This window comes from Phyllobates terribilis, unplaced genomic scaffold, assembly GCF_046119375.1.
Source record: "Phyllobates terribilis strain yellow unplaced genomic scaffold, ASM4611937v1 Scaffold_1__5_contigs__length_1240528914, whole genome shotgun sequence".
Taxonomy (NCBI): Eukaryota; Metazoa; Chordata; class Amphibia; order Anura; family Dendrobatidae; genus Phyllobates; species Phyllobates terribilis.
Window position 1 is genome coordinate 1035432397 of NW_027362761.1, and position 26766 is coordinate 1035459162.

The following is a 26766-nucleotide window of genomic DNA, read 5'->3' on the forward strand; positions in this document are numbered from 1 at the left end:
GCACTTGTGCTGCAATTCTCTCATGCGAGATACTAAACACTAAAGGTGCGATTTTTATAGTGGCTGTATCCAAGCACCTGTACTTGGTTTGACAGTCATTCTGTGCTGACAGACTCTCTGTAAGGCCCTCTTCACACGTCTGTATAAAACTGGTACTGGGAATAATAGTACTGGTGTCATCAGTGTTTTGCATCAGTGTGCCATCCATGTTTTTTCCAGTATGGATAAAGAAAGAATGAAATTGCAAAGCTTCTCCTATACCTTGCAATGTTAAACACATACAACACACGGATGCCATCCGTGCTGCCTGGGGGGTGGCGTCACCACCTGGTTCACCCTGGCAAGTGTCGGGGCACTGGATTAATGGGGGGGCCCACTCGCCGTTGGGACACCGGCACTTGACGGGTAAGACCCATGAGTCAGGGGGCGGGCCCGGTGCCAGCGCTCACCCCACCCGCATCGTACTTTCAACTGTTTCAGCATCCTGGATCCCGATACAGTTGAAAACAATGATGGGAGAGAGGGCCGTCAGCTGATGCTCCCTCTCCCATAATTTCCCCCTGCACCTGAGCTCTGTGATGTTTCAGAGCCGAGGGCGCAATGACATCACTACAGCGCGCCCTCTGTGCCGAGCAGTGCACTCTGCAGAGCAGAGAAAACTCTGAAGAGCCCGAAGATGTGAGTATTTGATTTATTTTTTTATGTATGGAGAATTATATGGGGCTTATTATACTGTATGGAACAATATATGGGGCCCATTATACTGTATGGAGCAATATGTAGGGCCCATTGTACTGTATGGAGCAAAATATGGGGCCCATTATACTGTATGGAGCAATATGTAGGGCCCATTGTACTGTATGGAGCAAAATATGGGGCCCATTATGCTGTATGGAGCAATATATGGGGTCCATTATGCTGTATGGAGCACTAGATAGGGCCCAGTATACTGTATGGAGTACTAAGTGGTGCCCATAATACCATATGGAGGACTATGTGGTGCCAATAATACCATATGGAGGACTATGTGGTGCCAATAATAATGTATGGAGGACTATGTGGTGCTCATAATACTGTATGGAGTATTATGTGATGCCCATAATACTGCATGGAGGACTATGTGGTACCTATAATACTGTATGGAGGACAATGTGGTGTCCATAATACTTAGAAGGGCCCACTAAGACTCTTTCGCCTGGGGCCCACGAAAAGCTGGAGCTGGCCCTGATGCTGCCGGAAAAAACAGATATGTGAAGATCACCATAGGTTATAATGAGTACGTGTGGCATCAGTGACAAAGACGGATGCCACACGTACTGCAAACATGGACATGTGAAGGGGGACTTAAGTGGTGAAAAATGTGTAGCGAATTAGATGCAAATACTAAAGCCACTAGAAGAGAGCAAATTACTCCAGAAACACCAGGAGAAACAGCAATGATAATTCGGGACTATAGGTAACAAGACCAGCACTGTTCACGCCGGTCTATAGGGGGCCTGTTGGAGTAAGATGCGTCATGAACTTGACGAGTGGCAGTCACCCCGTTCCAGCTCTGCTCATTTTGTCACAGCTTGAAGAGACTGGCACCAGATTGCCAAAGGCCGCAAAATTTTGCCCTAACTCCGAGTTGTGTCTAAATTTTGTGACTTTTCAAAGCTTTTACGTAAGAGTTCTGGTTTTGATGAATCGAGTCCTATGTCTCTAGTAAATCTGATTCAGCTGTTCTGCTCAGCACTGTTTTGGATCCGTTCTAATAGCATAGAAAAGAAAGAGGTCAATCAAATCAACTCCATTTTCTGTATTAAAAAGCACTCCCATAAAATTTTATCCTCTTAATATATTGCAATCATTATATCATATGGCACTGTGTACTTACAATTGCTTAATTTGCCTTTCTACCCAGTTAATTCTTCTGTTTTCCATTAGCTCTATGATATCACATGATTAAAAACTGACTAGCTGAATCCTTCTAAGCTCTACAGCAGGGGTCTCAAACACGTGGCCTGAGGGCCACATGTGGCCCCTGATGCTGGTTCATGCGGCCCACACTTATCGGAGCTCCCATGCTGATCACAGCAGAATTGAGGAAATTACTACAAGATGGGGACCAGGATGGGGACATTCCTGCAAGATGTGGACCAGGATGGGGACATTACTACAAGATGGGGACCAGGATGGGCACATTCCTATAAAATGGGAATATTACTACAAGAGGGGGACTAGGATGGGGATATTACTACAATATGGGGACATTACTATAAGATGTTGGTCAGAATTATTATATGGTGCCAATTCTAAGACAAGATTACTGTTTGTGGCCAATTAGAGGACACCGAAAGGAAATAAAATTTGTAAAAATGTAAAAAAAAAATTCAAAATAAAGTATGACAATTTTTTTGACACTAAAAATTCTGTTTTATGTATAAACTAAAGTAAACTAAAAAAGTGCATGTTTGTTATCTCCACACCCAAGCTATAAAACTGTTCCATAACCCATAAGATGAATGGCATTTAAAAGAATAAAATAGAAAAACAAGACAAAAATGTTAAAAAAATGTATCAAAAGGTGTGTAGAAAAAATATGACATCACTAAAAATGTCATCTTGTCCTGCACAGAATGCGGCCCTTCAAATTCACATTTTTTCTATGTGCGGCCCATATAACCAGCTGAGTTTGAGACCCCTGCTCCACAGTATGTGACGCGCCCCTGGGCCTGTGTCGCGCTGCGTTGCGCACGCGGGAGCTTACCCGGAGCCGGATCTCTTGAGGGTTGTAGTCTCGTGGCGGTGACCCGGTCCGTGCCCAGGGAGTCAAACTGAGCGGCGATGTAACAGCGGTAGATGCAGGACGACTACGCCACCCGTTGAATGCAGCTATGGAGCTGCCGCTGCAGGACAGTCCGCTGAGGCCGGTGGATGGATGGTGCAGCGTAGATGGTATAACCCCCAACGGGAGGGGTATGGCCTCAGGGCAGCAGATGTGGATGATGGGGGTAGCAGGAACCACTCAGAGACGGTGCGGTGTAATTCAGGGTCTTTACTGGTAACAACGATAGACCCTCCCGGAGTACTTGCTAGTGAACGGGGCCTGGTCAGTCCTTGAGCAGATGGGATCTCCCCTGGCCAGGCGGAGTTGTAGGCCTCCCAAACTGACTGTACTCTTCTGGCTACCTTGCTAGAAGCGGATATAAGTAGCCCACGTCCCTGAGTGTACCGTGTGGTGCTCACCCGTATGGCCGGTGACTCGGGGCCTTCTAATGGCTTCCGCTCCACGATGGCGGTGCTGGTCCCACGCGTGTGACCGTGCCTTCGGGTTTCTGGGCCTGAGGACCTGAAATCCCCTGCCGGTCGGCTTCTGCTGCTGGGTAAGAGTTAGTCCCCACAGCCTCGGACGCCGGGTCCGGTAAGAAAGCTTCTCAGTCAGGGCGAGCTCTGCAGCTGCCAGCTCCTGACTCGTAGTAGTATTGCTTCTGCTGTTTCTTGTCTCTACTCTCCTTGACTCCAGGCTCAGGCCCCTGGACAGGGCCTGCCTGTGGAGCAGAGCCCATAGAGCAGCTCTGCTCCCTGTCTTCTCCTCTCAGAACTCCCTACCCTGCCTCAGCCCCAGGTTTATATAGGGGAAGTTCTTCCCCTCCCAAGACTGGGCAGGAGGTGTGGCATGCACAGGATCCCTGACCAAAGGACCTCCCACCTGCTCTCAGACATAATATCTCTATCACTGTGGCAACCAGACCCCTGGGGTGTCACATTCCCCCTTAGTGAAATTTAGTACTCCGGGACTAAACATATTTTTGTAACATAACAAAGTATAAACAATAACATTACAATAAGGAAACGCATAAAGCTGGTCACGGCGTGTCCGTAACCGGGTGCAGTCTTTGAAGAAAGCAAGGTGTCCATTTCACCAAAACAGGGAGACGTAACCAGGTAGGGGTCTGTCCTACCCCGAGTCCTTAACAGTCTTTTAGTCCATCCTGGGTTACGCTCCACTAACTGTACAAAGGATTCCCGGTAAATCCACCAAGGACTCCTATAAATAACTGGAAACACATAATATTTACAAGATATGGCCGCTCTCAGTCCTCGGCCAGTGGGGATAAGGATTGGCTGCTCACAGTCCTCAGCCTGTGGGGAGATGGGATGGCTGCTCACAGTCCTCAGCCTGGTTAAGGATAAGGGACACACGGGAACAGTTCACACTTGTCCCAACGGGGACCATATTTTAATTAGCAACACAAGTACCCCTACGGGTAACTATGTACAGTTCCACTTTACCGTACTTCAGTAACGGCATCCTCCTGCTCCTTCTTGTGTGTAGGCTTCAGACCCGTCCGGGTCCTCTTGGCTTTCCTCGTATTGGTAGTATTGCAGCTCCTCCTTGGTTAACGTGGAGGGCGTACAGTCCTTTTGCACCTGGGGAGTTCAGGCCTTGCGACCAGGCGTGGAGAGGGTCGCCATTGATGACGCCCGGGGTCAGAGGGTGCAACTTTGGGCCTGGGCGCGGGCTGGTGGTGGTAGTGCCCAGGGCTGGAGGGCTTGGCCGCAGGGCTTGTTGCGGGGGCTGGAGCAGGTCGGTGTCTGCAGCGCCCGGAATCAGCGGCTCCACCAGGGGGCCCGGGAGCAGGCTGACGCTGGCAGCGTCCGGGACAGGGAGACTCCTCTTACCTGCTCCCGCGACCGCTCCTGCGTCACGCGTCTTCTCCCGGCGCTGGTCGGGGCCGGCGACGACTGGGGCACTGCCGATGCTGGGCAGCTTAGTCTGCTGCCGGTCCACCATCTTGCTGTCCGTTCCTGGTGTCCTCCTCCCCCCTAGTGGACCGTGGCCTACCTTCCGGAGATCCTCTTCCGTAGGCCGCGGCTCCGCAGTCAATCGTCGGGGTAGAGGACCTGGCGTCGCGCTCCTGTGACGTCGGCGTCTGCTGGGCTCCTTCCAGGACCTTACGCAACGTCCGGACGTGAGGCGGGGCTTCAGTTCTCGCGCGCTTTCGGAGTCCACGCCCCTCTTCTTCCCGCGCGGCGTCTCCAAGATGGCGCCGGATGGTGGGAAAACTCCTCGGATGGCGGGAAGAAGGCAGAAGATGGCGCCGGATGGCGGGAAAACTCCACGGATGGCGGGAATCTTCACAGATGGCGGGAATCTTCACCACTGGTAAGTTTGAAAAGTCTCTTTTTCAGGCACGCAGTACCCGGTGGTTGCGGGCACGAAATCCTGCCGACTACGCCAAAGTTGACGCGCCCCTGGGCCTGTGTCGCGCTGCGTTGCGCACGCGGGAGCTTACCCGGAGCCGGATCTCTTGAGGGTTGTAGTCTCGTGGCGGTGACCCGGTCCGTGCCCAGGGAGTCAAACTGAGCGGCGATGTAACAGCGGTAGATGCAGGACGACTACGCCACCCGTTGAATGCAGCTATGGAGCTGCCGCTGCAGGACAGTCCGCTGAGGCCGGTGGATGGATGGTGCAGCGTAGATGGTATAACCCCCAACCGGAGGGGTATGGCCTCAGGGCAGCAGATGTGGATGATGGGGGTAGCAGGAACCACTCAGAGACGGTGCGGTGTAATTCAGGGTCTTTACTGGTAACAACGATAGACCCTCCCGGAGTACTTGCTAGTGAACGGGGCCTGGTCAGTCCTTGAGCAGATGGGATCTCCCCTGGCCAGGCGGAGTTGTAGGCCTCCCAAACTGACTGTACTCTTCTGGCTACCTTGCTAGAAGCGGATATAAGTAGCCCACGTCCCTGAGTGTACCGTGTGGTGCTCACCCGTATGGCCGGTGACTCGGGGCCTTCTAATGGCTTCCGCTCCACGATGGCGGTGCTGGTCCCACGCGTGTGACCGTGCCTTCGGGTTTCTGGGCCTGAGGACCTGAAATCCCCTGCCGGTCGGCTTCTGCTGCTGGGTAAGAGTTAGTCCCCACAGCCTCGGACGCCGGGTCCGGTAAGAAAGCTTCTCAGTCAGGGCGAGCTCTGCAGCTGCCAGCCCCTGACTCGTAGTAGTATTGCTTCTGCTGTTTCTTGTCTCTACTCTCCTTGACTCCAGGCTCAGGCCCCTGGACAGGGCCTGCCTGTGGAGCAGAGCCCATAGAGCAGCTCTGCTCCCTGTCTTCTCCTCTCAGAACTCCCTACCCTGCCTCAGCCCCAGGTTTATATAGGGGAAGTTCTTCCCCTCCCAAGACTGGGCAGGAGGTGTGGCATGCACAGGATCCCTGACCAAAGGACCTCCCACCTGCTCTCAGACATAATATCTCTATCACTGTGGCAACCAGACCCCTGGGGTGTCACATATGTAGAAACAAGAGGACAATTTTGTCTGCACAAGTCATGAGTCACTGCGAAAGTCTACGGCAAGAGGAAGGAGGGAGCAGCAGGGTCAGGAGTTCAAGAGGGGAATGAATCGTGCAGGAACAAGATTAGATGCTGGGAATGGAAATTATACTGCGCTCTCCAGAGTCACGACAAATCCAGTAGTGGAATAAAAATGTAGGTTTATTGTATACTCATTTCAGAGTCCACCAACTCCTTCATCAAGGCAACCATTATGTATGGGCGTCCTGAGGAGGGAGTCTGTGGACACTGAAACTCTGTGTCACACACAACCCTATTAAGCGAGCAGTTCTGATAATTTTTTACTAATCATTGATGTTGAATAAAACCCTATTACGCTCTTGCATTTCTTTAATGCAGGGACAAGAGACTTCCTGTTTCTACATAGAGCAGAGAAAACAAAATAATTAGTTGGATAGAAAGGCAAAATGAGCAATTGTATGCACACGATGATATATCATATGATGGTTGCAATATATTTAGAGGATAAAAACTTTGATGGGAATGCTTCTTTAAATTAGATTTTATTTATACAAATGAATGTAGGTGGAGAACCCCTTTACTTCTGTAGTTTTGCATCAATATTAACCACTTCACACATTATGGATATATATGTCATGGAGCGTGTTGGTGATTTTGGAGCAAGTAATGTCATACCATTGGGTTGGTATGACAGCTGGGAGTCAGCTGAACGCCCCCGCGCCTATCTTGTGATGTATTCTTTGGCATCTGGCCTGTGGCTTGGAGTCATAGGAGACAACGATTTTTGCTAAATACAACAATACTGCGGTATTGCTGCATATTACAAGTAATCAGAAAAAGTTTTTATAAATATTTAAAAAATATAAAAATTTGAATCACACCCCTTTTCCCCAGTTAACAATAAACAAATAAAAAATATACAGTACAGACCAAAAGTTTGGACACACCTTCTGATTTAAAGATTTTTCTGTATTTTCATGACTATGAAAATTGTACATTCACACTTAAGGCATCAAAAGTATGAATTAACACATGTGGAATTATATACTTAACAGCAAAGTGTGAAACTACTGAAAATATGTCTTATTTTCTAGGTTCTTCAAAGTAGCCACCTTTTGCTTTGATGACTGCTTTGCACACTCTTGGCATTCTCTTGATGAGCTTCAAGAGGTAGTCACCGGAAATGGATTTCACTTCACAGGTGTGCCCTGTCAGGTTTAATAAGTGGGATTTCTTGCCTTATAAATGGGCTTGGGACCATCAGTTGTGTTGTGCAGAAGTCTGGTGGATACACAGCTGATAGTCCTACTGAATAGACTGTTAGAATTTGTATTATGGCAAGAAAAAAGCAGCTAAGTAAAGAAAAACGAGTGGCCATCATTACTTTTAGAAATGAAGGTCAGTCAGTCTGAAAAATTGGGCAAACTTTGAAAGTGTCCCCAAGTGCAGTTGCAAAAATCATCAAGCGCTACAAAGAAACTGGCTCACATGAGGACTGCCCCAGGAAAGGAAGACCAAGAGTCACCTCTGCTTCTGAGGATAAGTTTATCCGAGTCACCAGACTCAGAAATCGCAGGTTCACAGCAACTCAGATTAGAGACCAGGTCAATGCCACACAGAGTTCTAGCAGCAGACACATCTCTACAACAACTGTTAAGAGTAGACATTGTGTAGCAGGCCTTCATGGTAAAATAGCTGCTAGGAAACCACTGATAAGGACAGGCAACAAGCAGGAGAGACACGTTTGGGCTAAAGAACACAAGGAATGGACATTAGACCAGTGGAAATCTGTGTTTTGGTCTGATGGGTCCAAATTTGAGATCTTTGGTTCCAACCACCGTGTCTTTGTGCGACGCAGAAAAGGTGAACGGATGGACTCTACATGCCTAGTTCCCACCGTGAAGCATGGAGGAGGAGGTGTGATGGTGTGGGGGTGCTTTGCTGGTGACACTGTTGGGGATTTATTCTAAATTGAAAGCATACTGAACCAGCATGGCTACCACAGCATCTTGCAGCGGCATGCTATTCCATCCGGTTTGCGTTTAGTTGGACCATCATTTATTTTTCAACAGGACAATGACCCCAAACACACCTCCAGGCTGTGAAACGGCTATTTGACCAAGTAGGAGAGTGATGGGGTGCTACACCAGATGACCTGGTCTCCACAATCACCAGACCTGAACCCAATCGAGATGGTTTGGGGTGAGCTAGACCGCAGAGTGAAGGCAAAAGGGCCAACAAGTGCTAAGCATCTCTGGGAACTCTTTCAAGATTGTTGGAAGACCATTTCCGGTGACTACCTCTTGAAGCTCATCAAGAGAATGCCAAGAGTGTGCAAAGCAGTAATCAAAGCAAAAGGTGGCTACTTTGAAGAACCTAGAATATAATACATATTTTCATTTGTTTCACACTTTTTTGTTAAGTATATAATTCCACATGTGTTAATTCATAGTTTTGATGCCTTCAGTGTGAATGTACAATTTTCATAGTCATGAAAATACAGAAAAATCTTTAAATGAGAAGGTGTGTTCAAACTTTTGGTCTGTACTGTACATATTTGTCATTATGGATCTGTGGGTGCAAAATTAAAAAAGTTATGGCTATTTGAATAGCAAAACAAAAAAAATTAAAATGCAAACAAAACTTGGCTTTATGCCTATGGGGTTAATTGCATATGTCTATATGCAGTAAGCATACCTCTGGGTATGCGCACACGTTAAGTATCTGCAGCAGACATTTCTGTCAACATCTGCATAAAATGTGTGTGATTTTTGTTACATTTTTGCATGCGTTTTTTATGAGAATTTTTCCCCATTCATTTGAATGGGTTAAAAACGCTGAAAGATTGACATGCTGCATACTTGAAACTGCTTCAAATCCGCAAGTAAAAAATAAGCAGCATATGCATAAAACGTAAGAAATGTCATTAACTTTGCTGGTACAGTAAAACGCTGCATTTTTTTCTAAGCAAAAACACAATGTGTTAACAAAGCCCTTACTCAAGTTTATTAAAAAATGTATTCAGAAAATAACAAACATTATTGCTTAAAGTTGTCTGTTAAAGAATATGCTGCATTTGTCCTTTATGTATAAATACTTTATTTTAATTACTAAGTTTCTCATTTATTTCCTTTAAGGATTTTAAACATGTTTTCACAGAATATGGAAACTGTTACACTTTTAATCAAGATCCCGCTAAACCACATAAAAGGGTCAGTGGTTCTGGAAGAGGATTAAGTGTACTATTTGATATAAAACAGGTAATACAATAACTTCAGTAATTGAAGACAAACATATTTTAACTAATGTCCAATATTAATCATTAACAGTAAGTTCTTGAGGCAGTTTTTCCCAAGTCTGCATAAATATTCCACAAGGAATATTGTCCTGTGCTGCTTGCTTATATGTCAATTTATGCTAAGATATTTTCAGTAAATTTTACCCTTTGCAGTGCATAGGTTAAATATGTATTACATTTCCAGAAAGATCCAGACCGTAGTTTTATTTTTGCCCAATTTACATCCCATGTGGATATATTTCTTAACAAATCTGTGTAATAAATGCAGTGCATTATGTGAATGAAATTTTGTAAAATATTATCCTCTTTACTGGTAATACACTTGTAAATTCGGCAGTGTATTCGCTCCATGTGAAAGTACCCCAATACAGTTAGACAGATTGTTTCAAATTCTCCCAAAAATTTGATTTGCCCTCCACCACTATTTGCAATACTGAAAAGCCTCTAACTGGCACAAAAATATTTGTATAATACTCTGAGTTCTCCTAGAAGTATAGATGGACGGATTTGTTTGAGTGGAATTGAATTCTACTCAAATTTTACAAAAATCTGCATTTTAGAGAATACAGATTTTTTTGTAATTCGCTGCAGGTAAATTCAGCAATTGAACACTTAGTAGACTGACAAAAGGTTAAAAAGAAAGAGAAAGCATACTCGCCTCACTGCTCTCCTCTCTGGCTGCCATAGTCTGCTGTCCGATCATTCATGCCTCCATAGTGTCACATCTATAGCTTGGCATTCACTCTAGGCCAGGGCTTCCAGCCATGAGCAGGCCCTAGAGTTCATTGCCCATGCTCCTGGGCCTACTTGCAGCAGGAATTTCTGGCCTAGAGTGAACAGAGGGCTGTGACTTCTGGCTGCAGGTCCTGGAGGTCACAGCCCAGCAATCTTTTGGACATGTGTAAGGAGGAGGAGGTGTTGCCCACATTCCCTCTTGAAGACACGTATATTGTTGCAATGTGTTATGTTTTTGGAATGCATAATAAGCTGTATTGATTGTGATAGGTTGTGTTCTGCCCAGCACTAGGTAGGGTTAATAGTTGGGACTAGCCCAGAGTGGGAAGGGATAAAGTGAAGGGAAAGAGGGAGTTTCCTGTCAAGAAGGCAGATAGGGCTTAACTTGCAGCTGGAGCAGACCTTTGATATAATTAGTCAGCAGTGCCACATGAATTTGGTGTCCCTAAAGTGAGCAGAGAACGAGGGAAAAGATAGTGTGATCCAGAGTGGAGACAAGGAAAAGTGTTAGAAGGAATGAGTGATTCTCCAGAGATGAGATCTGGGGCAGGAAGCCTAGCGGGATGTTACGGAGTTATCTGGCAGTCAAATGATGGAGAAGCAGTGAGAAGAAAAGCAGGACTAAGAGAGAGAGTGACCCATATGGTAGTTACAAAGCGTCTGCAAGCAGAAAAGTTAAGTAACGGCCATAGTGGCACAAGTAGCTCCTCTAAGGGGAAAAGGACGCAGAACCGTGGGTTGGACAATAGGAATTTTGTTTACTGGTTAGTGAGGCTGTTGTGTATGAAAATGTCATATGTTCTAAGACAAACGTCTATGAAGTTTTGCACCTGTTATCCACTGTAAATACTTCTCCCTACATTATTGTTCAGTAAAAGACAGTTTAATTTTGAGTGGGGGTCTCCCTCATTGAACTTTGCAACATCTGGTCCTGGCCAGCTGAAGTCACCGACATCATGCGATCTGCAACGGCCTAGCGCCCTTATAGCCAAAGTCCACAACCCAGCCAGTACTCTCATTTTCATGTAGCGTTCCGGGGTGTGAAGCACGAATACCTCGCCCACGGTTACTACCCCGCACCACGTTACACATGTTCATGCCCTGGCCTAGAGTTAACGCTGGGCCAGAGATGGGACAAGACAGAGGTATGGAGGACATAAAAGGGAGTAGCAAGGATTGCAGAAACAATGAGTGGTAAGGTACATGTTTTTTTTAACCTTTTGCCAGCTGCTTACCTTTCTGATCGCCCCTGCTTCTCCCTGCGTTATGTCCAGTCCTTCGCCTTACCACATCTCTGGCCCATTGTTCACTGTAAATATAAAAAAACTGACCGGAAGTTCCAAACAGAAAAAGATAAGCATGAACAGGTGCAAGCTAAGACAGCCACTCTATATAACTAACAAATTAAAGCTGCACTCTCAAGTTCTATATTATGTAAACATTGAATATATGAAATTGGAACTGCATTACTGCTATAGAAAACATGTTAAAAAATTAATGTACATGTGCACAAACTGGCCATTTCATGTGAGGCCAGCAGCCAGCCACAAGGCGTACCGCTTTCGTGGGACCCTAAACCTAACATGATGCCTCTCCCGGGATAAAAGCCTATAATTATATGAGCAGGTAGAAATAAGCTCCATTTAAAAACGCCGTAGACTGATGGGAGGAGTTTTCAATCAGGGGGAGTGTACTGCAAATATCAAAAAACTGACCGGCACTTCCAAACAGAAAAAGAGTGAACAGGTGCAAGCTAAGACAGCCACTCTATATAACTAATAAATTAAAGCTGCACTTTGAAATGCTAAAATATGTAAATATTAAATATATGAAATTAGAACTGCATTACTGCTATAGAAAACATGTTAATAAATGAAGGTACTGAAAGTACTTAGCACAAGTGATGAGCGAGCATGCTCGCTACTGCTCGGTGCTCGCCCGAGCATCTCACTGCTCGAGATGCTCGGCGCTCGCCGACTATTTCTGGGTTGCTCGGGCGGGAACTCGGGTCCCCTCCCTACATGTTTGGCGCTCTTTAGAGAGCCAATGAACATGCAGGGATTGCCTGCCATGCACTGTAATGCCGTAGCCATGTTGGTTGTGGGCATTACAGTGATTGGATGGCCGCACAGCGTCATCAGGTCTATATCAGACCTGGCGCCGCCATGCTCGTCAAAGTCACTCCGGATCAGACAGTGTAGGAAGAGCTGCTGCTGTGTCAGGGAGAGATTTGATCGTGTATTAGGTAGTGTAGGGAGAAAAACCATACATTACACATATCCATCTTAACAAAAGTCCTTCTGAGGACTAATCTATCAGGCAGGCAGTGTATATAGCAGACTGCAGTGCATATAGCACAAGAGGCTCCATTCCAATTCTGCCTTCTGCTGCTGTTAGATATTCCTATACAAAGGCCCAGGTCTCAGGGGCCAGGAATACTTTTCTTTGGATCTTAATCCTCATTATTTGCTTAAAAAGCAATCCAGAGAACACCATTTTTTCTGTGCCATTTGCTTGTTGGCACAGCAGAATACAGTCAGGTCCTTTCCATATTAGAGCGTTAGAAATCCAGCTATTTAAAACTGTGTTTTCTCCGACAAACGGATGACATATACGTTGTCAGAAAATACTGCCATTTCTGGCCTCCATTAAAAATTTCCTTTAGTGTGTCATTGAAGCAATTCACCCCAGTTTGCTGTTCAAACTAGTTACCTACAGGCCAGGTATTTAAAACTCTGTTTTCTCTATCACACAGATCACATATAAGTTCGCTCCAAACTCAGTCATTTGTAGTGAGCGTGGAAGATACTGTCCTCCATTTAAAATGGGTAAGGCACGTGGCAAGGGACGGGGAACTGGACGTGATGGTAATGGTGCATGCAGAGGCCATGGGCAAGCCGAAATTGTGCCACAGCAAACACCCACATCTTCTCACCAGACCTTCCTGTCCCAATTTCTAGGGGACCACAGCCCACCACTATTGAACCCAGAGCAGTGTCAAAAGGTTGTTGGTTGGATAGTGGATAATGCTTCCAGTCACTTAGCCACCACCAGCACCACCGTGTCTTCCACACGGTCAAGTCTCAGTAGCCGTGAGTCTGGACCGCATATTCCTCACCCTGATCCTCCTTCCTCCCACCATGCCGAGTACCCAGAGACAACTGATCCCACGCTCGGACACTCTTAAGAGCTGTTCACTTTTCCATTTATAGATTCGGGCCTCTCGCCCGGTCCACTTGAAGCGGGGCAAGAGGAGATCGCGTGTAGCGATGCCCAAATATTTGAGCAGCCACAGTCACACAAAGGCGACGGTGGGAAAGTGGCACAAGAAATGGACGATGATGAGACACAATTGCCAGAAAGTCAGGAGGAGGACCAGGGTGCGGAAGTGGGAGACGAGATGGTGGATGATATACTAACTGACCCAACCTGGCAGGAGGACATGCAGAGCGAGGACAGCAGCACACAGGGGGAGGGAGGCAGAGCACCCCAACAGGCAGGAAGAAGCAGTTTGGTGGCCCCAGACAGAAGGCAGGCAACCGTTCCCCATAACACCAACACGAAGGAAGTTGCCAGTACAACTGTTAGGTCTTCCCGAGTCTGGTTGTTTTTTAAAGACTCTGCCGATAACCCCAAAAAGGCCATTTGCACCACCTGCCAGGCCAGCATCAGCAGGGGTGGCAAAACGACCAGCCTGATCACCACCAGCATGATCAGGCACATGGCAGCAAAGCACCCGACTTTGTGGGCCGAACCCCAGTGTCCAGATACAGTGTCTGCGGGTGGCACCATTGCTTCTTCCGCTGTTGTGCATGCAAGCCAATCCCCTGTCCATGGTGCATGCGAAGACGCCTCCTGCCCTGCACCTGTCGTTTCACACTCTCAAGTAGCAGCATCAGGAAGCACGTCCATGTCATTGTCCTAGCGCAGCGTTCAGTTGTCCATACCCAAGTCCTTGGAACACAAGCGCAAATACGCAGCCCCACAGGCCACACTACTAAATTCTCACATTTCACGACTGCTTGCGCTCGAAATGTTGCCTTTTAGGCTCGTGGAGACGGAAGCATTCTGCAACCTGATGGCGGCGACCATCCCTCGGGACTCGGTCCACAGCCACCACCAATTTTTCCCGGTATGCCGTCCCCGCATTACACAAGCACGTGTCCCAAAACATTAGCCGTGCTCTCAACAACGCAGTTACCGGGAAAGTCCACCTAACCACGGACACGTGGACAAGTGCTTGTGGGCAGGGATGATACATCTCGCTGACGACACACTGGGTTAAATCTGGCAGTTTAGTGTTGCGGCCTGCAGGGGGGTGGGTGGCTGGCTGCATACTTGCACTTGCATTCCAAGTAACAGAAAACTAAGCAGATGGTGGCCTCTATCATCATCATGGCCTCACCTCGGCACTATGAACTCTCCTGAAGGAGAAACCAGGGCCTGCCGGAGGAGTCTCCAGTTCTTTGGTGGCCCTGTCCAACCCTACTGAAAAGCAGCCCTGGCTAAGAAAAGTGTGGGGGAAGGTTCCCGGACACTCTATGGCTGTTTTTTTAATGTGGATTGGCCATGCTTATGCATGTTATTTCTCAAAACGCATTACAGATCAGGCCATTGTCCAACTCTGTATTCAAGACATTAAATGCGCAAAGAAAGATGTGTGTGTCAAAGCACCACCGACAAGGGCGAGTTGATGTTGGACGGGCTGCCATTGCTTCTGCAACAAGCTCAATTACAGGACTTCCTGGGAGAAATGACACGCAGGGCACATACGGTTTCCCTCTATGCCAGTCCTTTCACCGAGCTAAATACAACTCTTAGCAAAAAAAGTTGTGGACTGGCTCCGTACCATCCCTGGTCACATTCACCTGTCCACGTGTTTGTGGTTAGGCCGTCCTTCCCAGTAAATGCACTGGGGAGGGCACAGGTAATGTTGTGGGACCCGTGCTTGTGGAAGGCGGAGGCGATACCAGGAAAAATAGTGGCGGCTGTGGACCGAGTATGGACACTCGGCCGCCGCCAGCATGAGGTTGTAAAAAGCTTCCGCCTCCACGAGCCTAAAAGGCCACATTTCAAGTGCAAGCAGCTGTCAAAAATTTGGCAGTATAGTATTGCAGCCTGTGGGTGGGTGGGTGGCTGCCTGCATACTTGCGTTTGCGTTCCAAGGAATGGGGTAGGGACCACTGAACGCTGCAGTGGGACAAAGATGTGGACGGTGATTGTTGCAAGTCTGCAACGACAGCTGCATGGCGGGAGGCATCTTTGCATGCGCCAAGGATCACTTCTGATGGGCACACTTTTAGGCAGTGACCTGGGAGTCAGAGATGCTTCCAGAGGTCTTCTCCATGCTGTTCCCATGTCTTTTCAGCACTGTATGCATGTGTCTGATAATGTGTTACACACCACATGGCCAGATAAGGTTGTAAAATGTTAAAATTACATTTCCTGGAGAATGCATTTGTCTTGGTTGAAAGCAATTCAAAAGTGCAAAAACGTGTGAACATAGCCCAATTTGTGGAGGAGTATTTTTGTTTTTGGTTATTTATTTTGCCTTATATACAAGTCATTACCCTGGAAAGGATGTTCCTTAACATATTTCCCAGGAAAATCCATTTTGGTTTCGTCTTTGTATGTTTTATTGTGAGTCCGTAAAAGTGGTGTAATACTCTGACCACGTTGCTGACAGCAGTGATCTGGGAGTCAGAGATGCTTCCAGGGATCTTCCCCATGCTGTTCCCATGTCATTTGAGCACTGTTCCCATCGATTTGGGCAATTTTTAGACCCTCTGCTGACCGCCGGGGGGAGCTGCCTGAAAAATGCTCGAGTTTCCCATAGACTTACATTGGGCTCTTTGCTCGGGTCGAGCACCCGAGTATTCCAATTTGCTCGACCCGAGCAACTAGTACTCGAGTATTTTAGTGCTCGCTCATCACTACTTAGCACACAAATTGGCTAATTTGTGTAAGCCCAACAGTAAGCGACAAGGCGTACCCCTTTGTTGGGACCCTAAACATGACATAATGCTTCTCCTGGACTGATCACTGTAGATGGGCCTTCCGGCAATAATTAAGTACTGGAGTTCTTTGCCCATACTATGGGCCCTAATCGCAGGACAGAAGATGTGACATGATGGATGCACAGAGGACCAGACAGTGGGAAAGGAGCAGTGGGAGCAGCTAGAGAGGCGACTGGTATATTTCGTTTTCAGAACCCTTCATATTTTGCCCAATTTTTTTTACTTTACGGCCTTATTCCAAAAAAGTTCAAATTTGCCTAACTTTGTGCAAATGTATTGTGATAAAAGGTTATAGCACAACACATCATGCTTGTAGCATTGTTGATGATTTTGTTACTGTTTATTTAGAGTAACAGTAGATGCCCTGGAAAATACGACCTACTCCGGAGATGTTTCAAATGGATGTTTTCAACAACTTTCTAATTGTTATCTATCACAAGTGACATACAGTAAATACCTTTTGGTACGTTAACTGCAACTTTTAATATACATCTCTTTATAATTAATATTTATGGTTATTTTAAACCAGACAGAATTTACTGATGATCCGTCACTGGGGTATGTGGATGCTGGGATAACATTTGTGATACACTCTCCAAAGATTCCTCCCAGATTTGATGGCTTGGGTCTACACTGTCCTGCAGGGATGCACGCTCACGCTTCTATAAAACATTTCAAGGTACTTACATATTTAATAGAATGGGAACTTGAGGCAATTATGGTATATTTTATTATGCAAATTAATGATTCAGAAGACTATTTAACAGCAAGAAGGTTTCCTAAGTACATGCATAGTCATTCCTCTAAGTAGATTTACATACATAATGTACTATGTTTTTAAAAATAAACAGCGGACCCCACTGAAAGCCAGCAGGCTGTAAAGCCAATAAATGTCATCTTCCAGATATTAGCATAGCTTTGTAGAACATAGTGATGACCCTTAGGGATTCAGATATATTAAGACAGCTCCTGGCTTCTGTCAAGCCTCATTATACAGCAGGTTGCTGTGATTAATGCAATACAGATTCTTCCATTATTTTGAAACATTAGATAAATATTTACATATTATAAGAAAAAAAAATCATTTAATTAACCAGTTCATGACTGTGCCATTTATCCCCCCCTTCTTGGTCAGACACATTTTCTAGTTTTATCGTGTATGTGCTTTTAACAGCTTTAAAACTGTTTCTCTTTGGGATATTAACCCCTTACCCCCAAGCCAGTTTTCACCTTCATGAACAGGCCAAATTTTACAATTCTGACCAGTGTCACTTTACGTGGTAATACCTCTGGAACGCTTCAACAGATCCCAGTGATTCTGAAATTGTTTTTATGACATATTGTATTTTATGATAGTGGCAGAATGTGTTCGATATGACTTCTGTTTATTTGTGAAAATATCGTAAATTTGACAAAAATGTAGAAAATTTCTCAATTTTTAAACTTTTAAGTCTAATGCCCTTAAACCAGCGAGATATGTCTACTTTACATCTGCATCATTTTTTTAAACATCATTTTTTTGTTAGGAAGTTAGAAGGGTTAAAAATTGGTCAGCAATTTCACATTTTTCCAACAAAATTTACAAATCTATTTTTTACCACATCACATTTGGAGGTACGTTTGGGGGCTTATATGACAGAAAATATCTAAAAGTTACAACATTCTAAAAACTGCACCCCTCCATGTGCTCAAAACCACATTCAAGAAGTTTATTAACCCTTCAGGTGCTTCACAGGAATTAAAGCAATGTGGAAGGAAAAAATTAACATTTAACTTTACTTTTCACAAAAATGTTACTTTAGCCCCAAATTTTTTATTTTCACAAGGGTAACAGGAAAAAATGGCCCTCTCCTGTGTATGTGAATACCTATCATGGGTGTGTCAGAAGTGACAGACAGTCGCCCTGCGGTTGGTTGCAGGAGATCTCTACATTTGCCATTACAGACACTGTCTTAGAGGCTGTCTCTTGCACCCAGCGCCTACCTTCCTCTGGCTAATTAACACCCTGGCCTGGGTGTATGAATACCTGCTGTGTTCTAGAGGGAGGTGCCAGCGATATTCATTACTCCTTGTGAAGGTTTGAGCAAGAGCAGTACTTCTTCCTCTCTGGTGTTGAGGACGTGTGCACAGTTGTCTAGAGTCGCTAAAGCTAAGCACTTCCCTTTCTTTGTCTCCCCTTGTTGTCTTTAGTGTCAGTGGCGATCGACTAGGGCTCATCTACTCCTTTCCCTAGCTTTAGCCAAATGCCAGGGAAAGACAGGGTGAGGAACGCATGCGACGATTAGTGAAGAGCCAATATAGGAACGTTAGGGGAGACAGGGTGATATTCTATCAGTCAGGAGGTCTCCACTCCCCCCTTTCCCTAGAGTCTGGGCTTCCTTTCCCTCTTCCCTTTGTGTTGCACTAAGTCTTTCCCACACCTTGCATGACATTATTGCCGGCTAAGCACATTTTGAAAAGGAAAAAAAAGACTGACACTTTGTTTTTTTTCTCTGTGTGTTTTTGGGCGCGGACCTTTTTTTTCCTTTCTCCCTTGGTATGGGTTCAGTTGCAGAGCTCACAGAGCGGCTGCACAGGCTGTCTCTGGAGGTGAATGACTTCCGCTGTGAGGTTCAGCAGCAGCATCACCGGCTACAGGTCGCCAATGTGGGGGTCTCTGCAGGTAGGCCTGTCCAGCCTGAACCCAAGGTTGCCCTCCCGGACAGGTTTTCAGGAGGTAGGGACAAGTTTTTTGTATTCAATGAGGCCTGCAAACTGTATTTTAAACTTCAACCTTACTCCTCCGGAAATGAGTAGCAACGGGTTGGAATTGTGATCTCTCTACTGCAGGGAGATCCTCAGTCATGTGCGTTTTTTTTACCACAGGACTCGGTTTGTCTCCAGCCTGTGGAGGGGTTTTTCGGGGCTCTGGCCCTCATCTATGATGACCCTTACTGAGTCGCCTTGGCTGAGTCTAGGCTACATCGCCTTCAGCAGGGGAATCGGTCAGGGGAGATGTAGAGTTCGGAATTCTGTGAATGGACAACGGATTCTAAATGGAATGACTCAACCCTTAGAAGTCAATTTTGTGAGGGGCTTACTGAAAGGTTGAAAAATGCCTTGGCAGTATATGAGACCCCTCAGTCCTTGGAGGCTGCCATGTCATTGGCCATACATCTTGATAGACGCCTTCGGGATAGACGGGTGAGACCACCTTCTCCGGGGCCTTCTTGTTGGGTTTGTGTACCTCTGCCAGGGGAGCGATATGGGGCTGAACCAGCACTGGGAGAGGTGGAGGAACCCATGCAGTCAGGGGGTGTCTCTGCATCATACATCTCCCCGGAGATTCACAAGTAAAAAGGACTATGGGTTGTTTTTTTTTTGGGAAGAAGGGACATTTTGTTGGGACCTATCCTTTAATTCCTAAACAAAAGGAGACTCGATTAACTCTTGGTAGTCTGGAGTTAGATAAGCAAGGGGTTCATTTGTTGCCAACCTGCAGTTCCCGCTTTGTCCTGACAGTAGAGGTGGTGCTAGAGAGCAAAACCAAGAAAATTTCTGTGTTTGTTGACAGTGGAGCCATAGCCAGCATGGTTAATGCTGAGTTTGTGAAAACTCATGGTCTTGCTTGCTGTACTTTAGATAAACCTATTTCCATCTTCGCCATCGACTTGGCGCCACTTGCACAGAAAGCATTTACTCAGATTGTACATAATGTAAAACTGAGGGTGGGGTCAGTTCATTATGAAGTGTTCCCTTGTTATGTTCTGGGCAATTTTCCCACATCTACTGTTTTGGGTATTCCTTGGCTTGTTAAACTTTTTATAAACTTTTTTACTTCGTCCCTCTATGGGACTTTCACTTTTAGCAGTCTAATCGCTGGCATAAAGCATTGCACTGCTCTAGCATTGCAATGCTTTATAACTGTCTGTGCTGCACAGACAGCTGCACTGTGCTGCACTGCTCTGAGCATAGTCTAACAGACTTTCCATAGCCTGGTTACCCGGATGTCATCATGATGACCTTGGGTCACCGTGGCAACGATTGGGCCCTCGCAATGATGTCATAGGGGCTCCAACTGGAGGTGAGAGGGAGCCCCCTTCCTCTCCCTGCTTTCTAAATGCTGTGATCGATATCGATTGCAGCATTTAGGGGGTTAAACAGCCAGGGGCGGTGCGGGCAGTGCTCCTGGCAGTGAGAGCCTGGTGTTAGCTTTCATGTTAGCTGAACACCCGGCAGTAATCGCCGCTGGGTGTTGAGCTAACATGAAAACTAACACCTGGCTCTCACTGCAAGGAGCGATGCCTGCACATGATGTCTTAAGTGACCTTTGGGGTCATTTTAACATATCAATACATTCTTTTTTATTGCAGATTTCCCCTTTAACTGAGGCTGTTATATTAGCCCCAGTTACAGGGGAGATTTCAACTTCCTGTCTGCATAGCTGACTGGGTCTTCTAGGATCCAGCCACTCCTGTTTCCTTCCTACACACTGTAATCACATAACCATAGGGTTTGGAAGAGTTAGAAGGAAAGTGCATCTCAATCTATATACACACCTTGGCTCACTGCTGTGTATACAGAGATCCAGAAGGAAACATGTTAATAAACTATGTTTATCTTCTCCCTGGGTAGTCATGCTGTGTCTGACAGCTGGCTCCCCACTCCCACAACTGCAGGATCTCGTGCTAGCTGATCACACTGCATTTATGTTTTTGAATAACTGTGTAAAGTGTGGGCTGCCCAAACCTATAATGTTTATTTGCAGTCTGTAAGTACTTAATTTATGTATAAACCCTTTTTAACCATTTAATAGACGTGATAAATTGCAGAAGACTTTGGTCTCAATTCATTAAGATTTGCGTTGTGGATACCAATCTTAATGAAAGCTTCACTGGAATAAGATGCGCTTAATTCATTAAGAGATTCACATCACTTAATGTATTAGCCATACACTTGTGCTCAAAAGTTTACATACCCCGGCAGAATTTTTCCTTTCTTGGCCTTGTTTCAGAGAATATGAATGATAATAAAAAAACTTTTTCTCCACTCATGGTTATTGGTTGGGTGAAGCCATTTATTGTCAAATTACTATGTTTTCTCTTTTTAAATCTTATTGACAACCAAAAACATCCAAATGACCCTGATCAAAAGTTCACATACCCCATTTCTTAATACCGTGTATTGCCCCCTCTAACTTCAATGACAGCTTGAAGTCTTTTGTGGTATTTGTGGATTAGGTTTTTTATTTTCTCAGATGGTAAAGCTGCCCATTCTTCTTGGCAAAAAGCCTCCAGTTCCTGTAAATTCCTGGGCTGTCTAACATGAACTGCGCACTTGAGATCTCCTCAGAGTGGCTCAATGATATTGAGGTCAGGAGACTGAGATGGCCACTCCAGAACCTTCACTTTGTTCTGCTGTAGCCAATGACAGGTCGACTAGGCCTTGTGTTTTGGATCGTTGTCATGTTGGAAAGTCCAAGTACTTCCCATGCGCAGCTTCAGGGCTGATGAGTGAAAATTTGCCTCCAGTATTTGCTGATAACGTGCTGCATTCATCTTTCCTTCAACTTTTACCAAGTTTCCTGTGCCTTTATAGCTCTCACATCCTCAAAACATCAGCGATCCATCTCCGTGCTTTACTGTAGGAATGGTATTCCTTTCATCATAAGCCTTGTTGACCTCTCTCCAAATGTAACGTTTATGGTTGCGGCCAAAAAGTTCAATTTTGGTCTCATCACTCCAAATTACCTTCTACCAGAAGTTTTAAGGCTTGGCTCTGTGCTATTGTAGGCGAGATACTTTGTGGCATTTGCGCAGTAATGGCTTTCTTCTGGCGGCTCGACCATGCAGCCCATTTTTCTTCAAGTGCCTCCTTATTGTGCATCTTGAAACAGCCACACCGCTAGTTTTCAGAGAGTCCTGAATTTCAGCCGATGTTATTTGTGGGTTTTTCTTTGCATCCCGAACAATTATCCTGGCAATTGCGGCCAAAATTTTTGTTAGTCTACCTGACCGTGCTTTGGTTTTTACAGAGCCCCTGATTTTACATTTGTTAATCTCAGTTTAAACGCTGCTGACTGGCATTATCAATTCTTTTGATATTTTTTTGTATCCCTTTTCTGTGTTATACAGTTCAACTACCTTTTGCCATAGATCCGCTGACAATTCTTTTGCTTTCCCCATGATGACTCAAAATCCAGAAACATCAGTGGCTGGATGAAAGATGCAAGAGTCTGTCTGCATCCCAGAAACTCACTCAGATTTTATGCACACACACTGATCACAAGCAAACAGGTGACAGGTGAGGATGTTACCTTTAGTAGCCATTCAAACCCATTTGTGTCAAATTCTATGCATGTTATCAGGCCAAAATCACCGAGTTTTGTGAACTTTTGATCAGGGTCATTTGGATGTTTTTGGTTGTCATTAAGAATTAAAAAGAGAAAACACAGTAGTTTGACAATAAATGGCTTCACGCAACCAATAACCATGAGTGGAGAAAAAGTTTTTTTGTTATCATTCATATTCTCTGAAACAAGGCCAAGAAAGGAACAATTCTGCCGGGGTATGTAAACTTTTGAGCACAACTGTATCTTACTTATGCTGTGAACCTCAGCCAGAAATGTTCCGATTATATTTCTGGTCTATTTTAAGTTTAGTTAATTTTGATTAATTTGCTGGATGGACTTTACCATGCCACAGTCTGCTCAAATTCCATCCACTTTGGCCGCGACTGGTGTAAAAACACCAAAAATTGCACAAAAAATTAATGACATTTCAATATGTTTATGCCAGAAAACTGATGAAAGCACCTTGTTGAATCAGGCCCTTTGTTCTAAAAAGTATAGTTATTATCAATGCATGACTTGAGATAGACCCACTTATTTCTTTCAGCACTCCAGTTTTTCCCATTCTGTTGAGTATCTTTACATAGGGATTTCACTGTCCTTTGAAACTGAATATAAAAGGCCTTACGTAAATGGCCAAAAGAAATATCCATCTCCAGACCATAAAACCATTTTGTCTTAATGACTACATTTTATACTCATGCTTTACTAAAGAAGTTGTTTATTGAAGAAATTAAGCAATCAAAATTCTCAAATTTTGTGTTTTTGGAGTAATCATTATGGAATTATATGACAAATATATTCTAAAATGTGACTGTGATTTTCTTACAAAAACTTACATTGCAGCAGACCTGAATGTTGTTTATGTATCTTATCTAAATGGCTGATGATCATTATTCATGACATGTTATACTCTTATTTTAAGCAGCTTATTAGTTAATCCCGTTACCTTTTATACTTTGCTTAATCTTATTAGTTGGTGCTCTCACAGTAGCTCCAGTCTTTAAACACATTCAGATACAAGCTTCAGGCTCATTTTATTAAAATAAAAGAAACTCTTGCCCACAAGTGGTACTTTTTGGAGAATGTCTGTATATTTCTGCCAAGTGTTCAGGTTGTACTAAGGTGGGGCTTGAATAATCCAACTTTTGATTTGTGAATTTTGATAAGTAAGAAAATGACATACGGTATATTACAGGGAAACTATAAGAGTAAATCATTTCATATATCTGAATGTGCACTGGGGCATATGTAATAAACTGATACAGATTATTTCCCCATAATAGGTGACAAGCCATATATCTGCTATGTCAAGTGGACATCATTATTATTTATTTTAAAGGCTGTCGTCTAAAAACTTTACATTGATCTGAACGATACAATGATAAAAATACTGTTTATCTTCTACTTTTCCAGATTAATTCACATTAGGATTCAGTTTGTTTTACCTTTTCATCTCCTTTTAAATCACTAAATTAGAAAACCTATTTGTACACATTCCAGACAATTACTCAGGAACATCCTTGGGGTGAATGTAATCCTGCGTTAGTACTGGCATATGAAGAAGTCTACAGCACTTATGGATGCCTTCAAGAATGCAAGTCGTCTTATATACAAAAGGAATGTGGATGTCTGCCTTTTCTGCTGCCAGGTATCAGTTTTAATTAAAAATAATGCATTTTAAAATACAGATGTATCATAACTATACAGAAAGATTGACGTGCCACGATCATTTGTTTTGAGCGTGAATCATTTGTGTGCAAACTCCTTGGTGCTGCTCTTCCCATACAAAGTAAATGAGCAGCTGCACTTGCTACATCTGTGTGTTTTTCAGTATGTAATTGAAAGCTTACCAGCCATTTCACAGTTCTTTTCAGACTAAGTTGTCCTGTGTGTACATGAGGAATAACAAACACTATTTCTGGACAGTATAAGACATGTACCCTGCATTTTTTTTTACCAGATTTACCCCTCCGCAGTTTCTATTTCTAAATTGAGTTGTCTCTGAGCTGGTGGGATGAGACTAGGTGCTATACATGTGCTGAATATTATGTGAGCCATATATCTGTGAATCTAGCTCTGGGATAAGCTAGATCTGCCTTAGTTTGTTATCTCACTGCGATCTTCACTTCTCCTCCACCATCCTCCCCACATTGACTTTAACCCCTCAAGGCGATTTTTTATTTTTGCACTTTTATTTTTTCCTCCCCTTCTTCCAAGAGCTGTAACTTTTCAAACAGCAATCCATCCTAGTCATGTTTCAAGATGTACTGCAGTCTGAAGAAACACAGCTCCCGAAACCTCTGTCTCAACTGTCAGAGGAATTGTATCGTAAGCACACATACCTCTGTGAGCCTAGGAGAAGTGTGTGACAGGAATAGAAATTAATTTTCTCCTCAGCTGACTGAACAGAGACTGAGAACATATTTATTTTTTCTAATATCACACACTTCTCCTTGTCTCACGGAGGTAGGTGTACTTACGATACAGCTCCTCTGCTATTAAGATATAGGTCTTGAGAGCTGTGTTTCTTCAGACTACGGTGACTAGGAAAGGCTACAGTTTGAATTATATCATGAGGGCTACTTTATTACCTTCTTGGAGAACCCTTTTAAGAAAGTTTATATGTGGAGTGCAAACTGTCAAGAAAGCTACAACTACCAGCTGGTCTTGAAAGTCTGCAGTTGTCAGGGTATGCTGTGAGTTACAGTTCCCCATGGAAGGAAAAGATTACGTGTATTAAAAAAAATATATATATTTTATTATGTAGAAGACAGAAAACACTTTTTTTCATTATCAGGGCTCGTTCACCCTACAGTATTTTCAGTCCGAGTGCTCTCCATAAAGAAATGGACCACACTTGGACCAATGTTATACAATGGGGCAATGCACTGACCAAATCTGTGTGTGAAAAAAATTGTAGCATATATCGGATGAGACTCGTCCATCCAAGTTTATGGGTGCACAGAAAATTATTGGATGTCATACGTAGCAACACAGTACAGCATCCGATTTTTTTTTATGGATACATTGTAATTCTGTAATATAAACTGTAGGTGGTCTTTTTAATAACTGTAAAAATTAAACTGCCATATGCATTTATGCTGAGCACTGCTATATCTATACACTGTACATACACTGCTCAAAAAAATAAAGGGAACACTGAAATAACACATCCTAGATCTGAATGAATGAAATATTCTCATTGAATACTTTGTTCTGTACAAAGTTGAATGTGCTGACAACAAAATCACACAAAAATCATCGATGGAAATCAAATTTATTAACCAATGGAGGCCTAGATTTGGAGTCACCCCCAAAATTAAAGTGGAAAAACATACTACAGTCTGATCCAACTTTGATGTAATGTCCTTAAAACAAGTCAAAATGAGGCTCAGTATTGTGTGTGGCCTCCACGTGCCTGTATGACCTCCCTACAACGCCTGGGCATGCTCCTGATGAGGTTGCAGATGGTCTCCTGTGGGATCTCCTCCCAGACCTGAACTAAAGCATCCGCCAACTCCTGGACAGTCTGTGGTGCAACGTGACGTTGGTGGATGGAGCGAGACATGATGTCCCAGATGTGCTCAATTGGATTCAGGTCTGGGGAATGAGCGGGCCAGTCCATAGCTTCAATGCTTTCATCTTACAGGAACTGCTGACACACTCCAGCCACATGAGGTCTGGCATTGTCCTGCATTAGGAGGAACCCAGGGCCAACGGCACCAGCATATGGTCTCACAAGGGGTCTGAGGATCTCATCTCGGTACCTAATGGCAGTCAAGCTACCTCTGGAGAGCACATGGAGGGCTGTGCGGCCCTCCAAAGAAATGACATCCCACACCATTACTGACCCACTGCCAAACCGGTCATGCTGAAGGATGTTGCAGGCAGCAGATCGCTCTCCACTGCATCTCCAGACCCTGTCACGTCTGTCACATGTGCTCAGGGTGAACTTGCTTTCATCTGTGAAGAGCACAGAGCGCCAGTGGCGACTTTGCCAATCCTGGTGTTCTGTGGCAAATGCCAAGTGTCCTGCATGGTGTTGGGCTGTGAGCACAACCCCCATCTGTGGACGTCGGGCCCT

General features: G+C 44.7%; 1 protein-coding gene across 1 annotated transcript in view; it reads left to right on the top strand.

Annotated features, from left to right (window-relative positions):
• The window catches only part of ASIC5 (acid sensing ion channel subunit family member 5), a 59913-nt gene that overhangs the window by 16632 nt on the left and 16515 nt on the right, over positions 1 to 26766 (top strand). The window contains exons 4-6 of the mRNA XM_073649477.1: positions 9439 to 9561; positions 16881 to 17030; positions 24183 to 24330. Of these exons, the coding sequence (XP_073505578.1) occupies positions 9439 to 9561; positions 16881 to 17030; positions 24183 to 24330 (421 nt within the window). The remainder of the gene's footprint in view (positions 1 to 9438; positions 9562 to 16880; positions 17031 to 24182; positions 24331 to 26766) is intronic.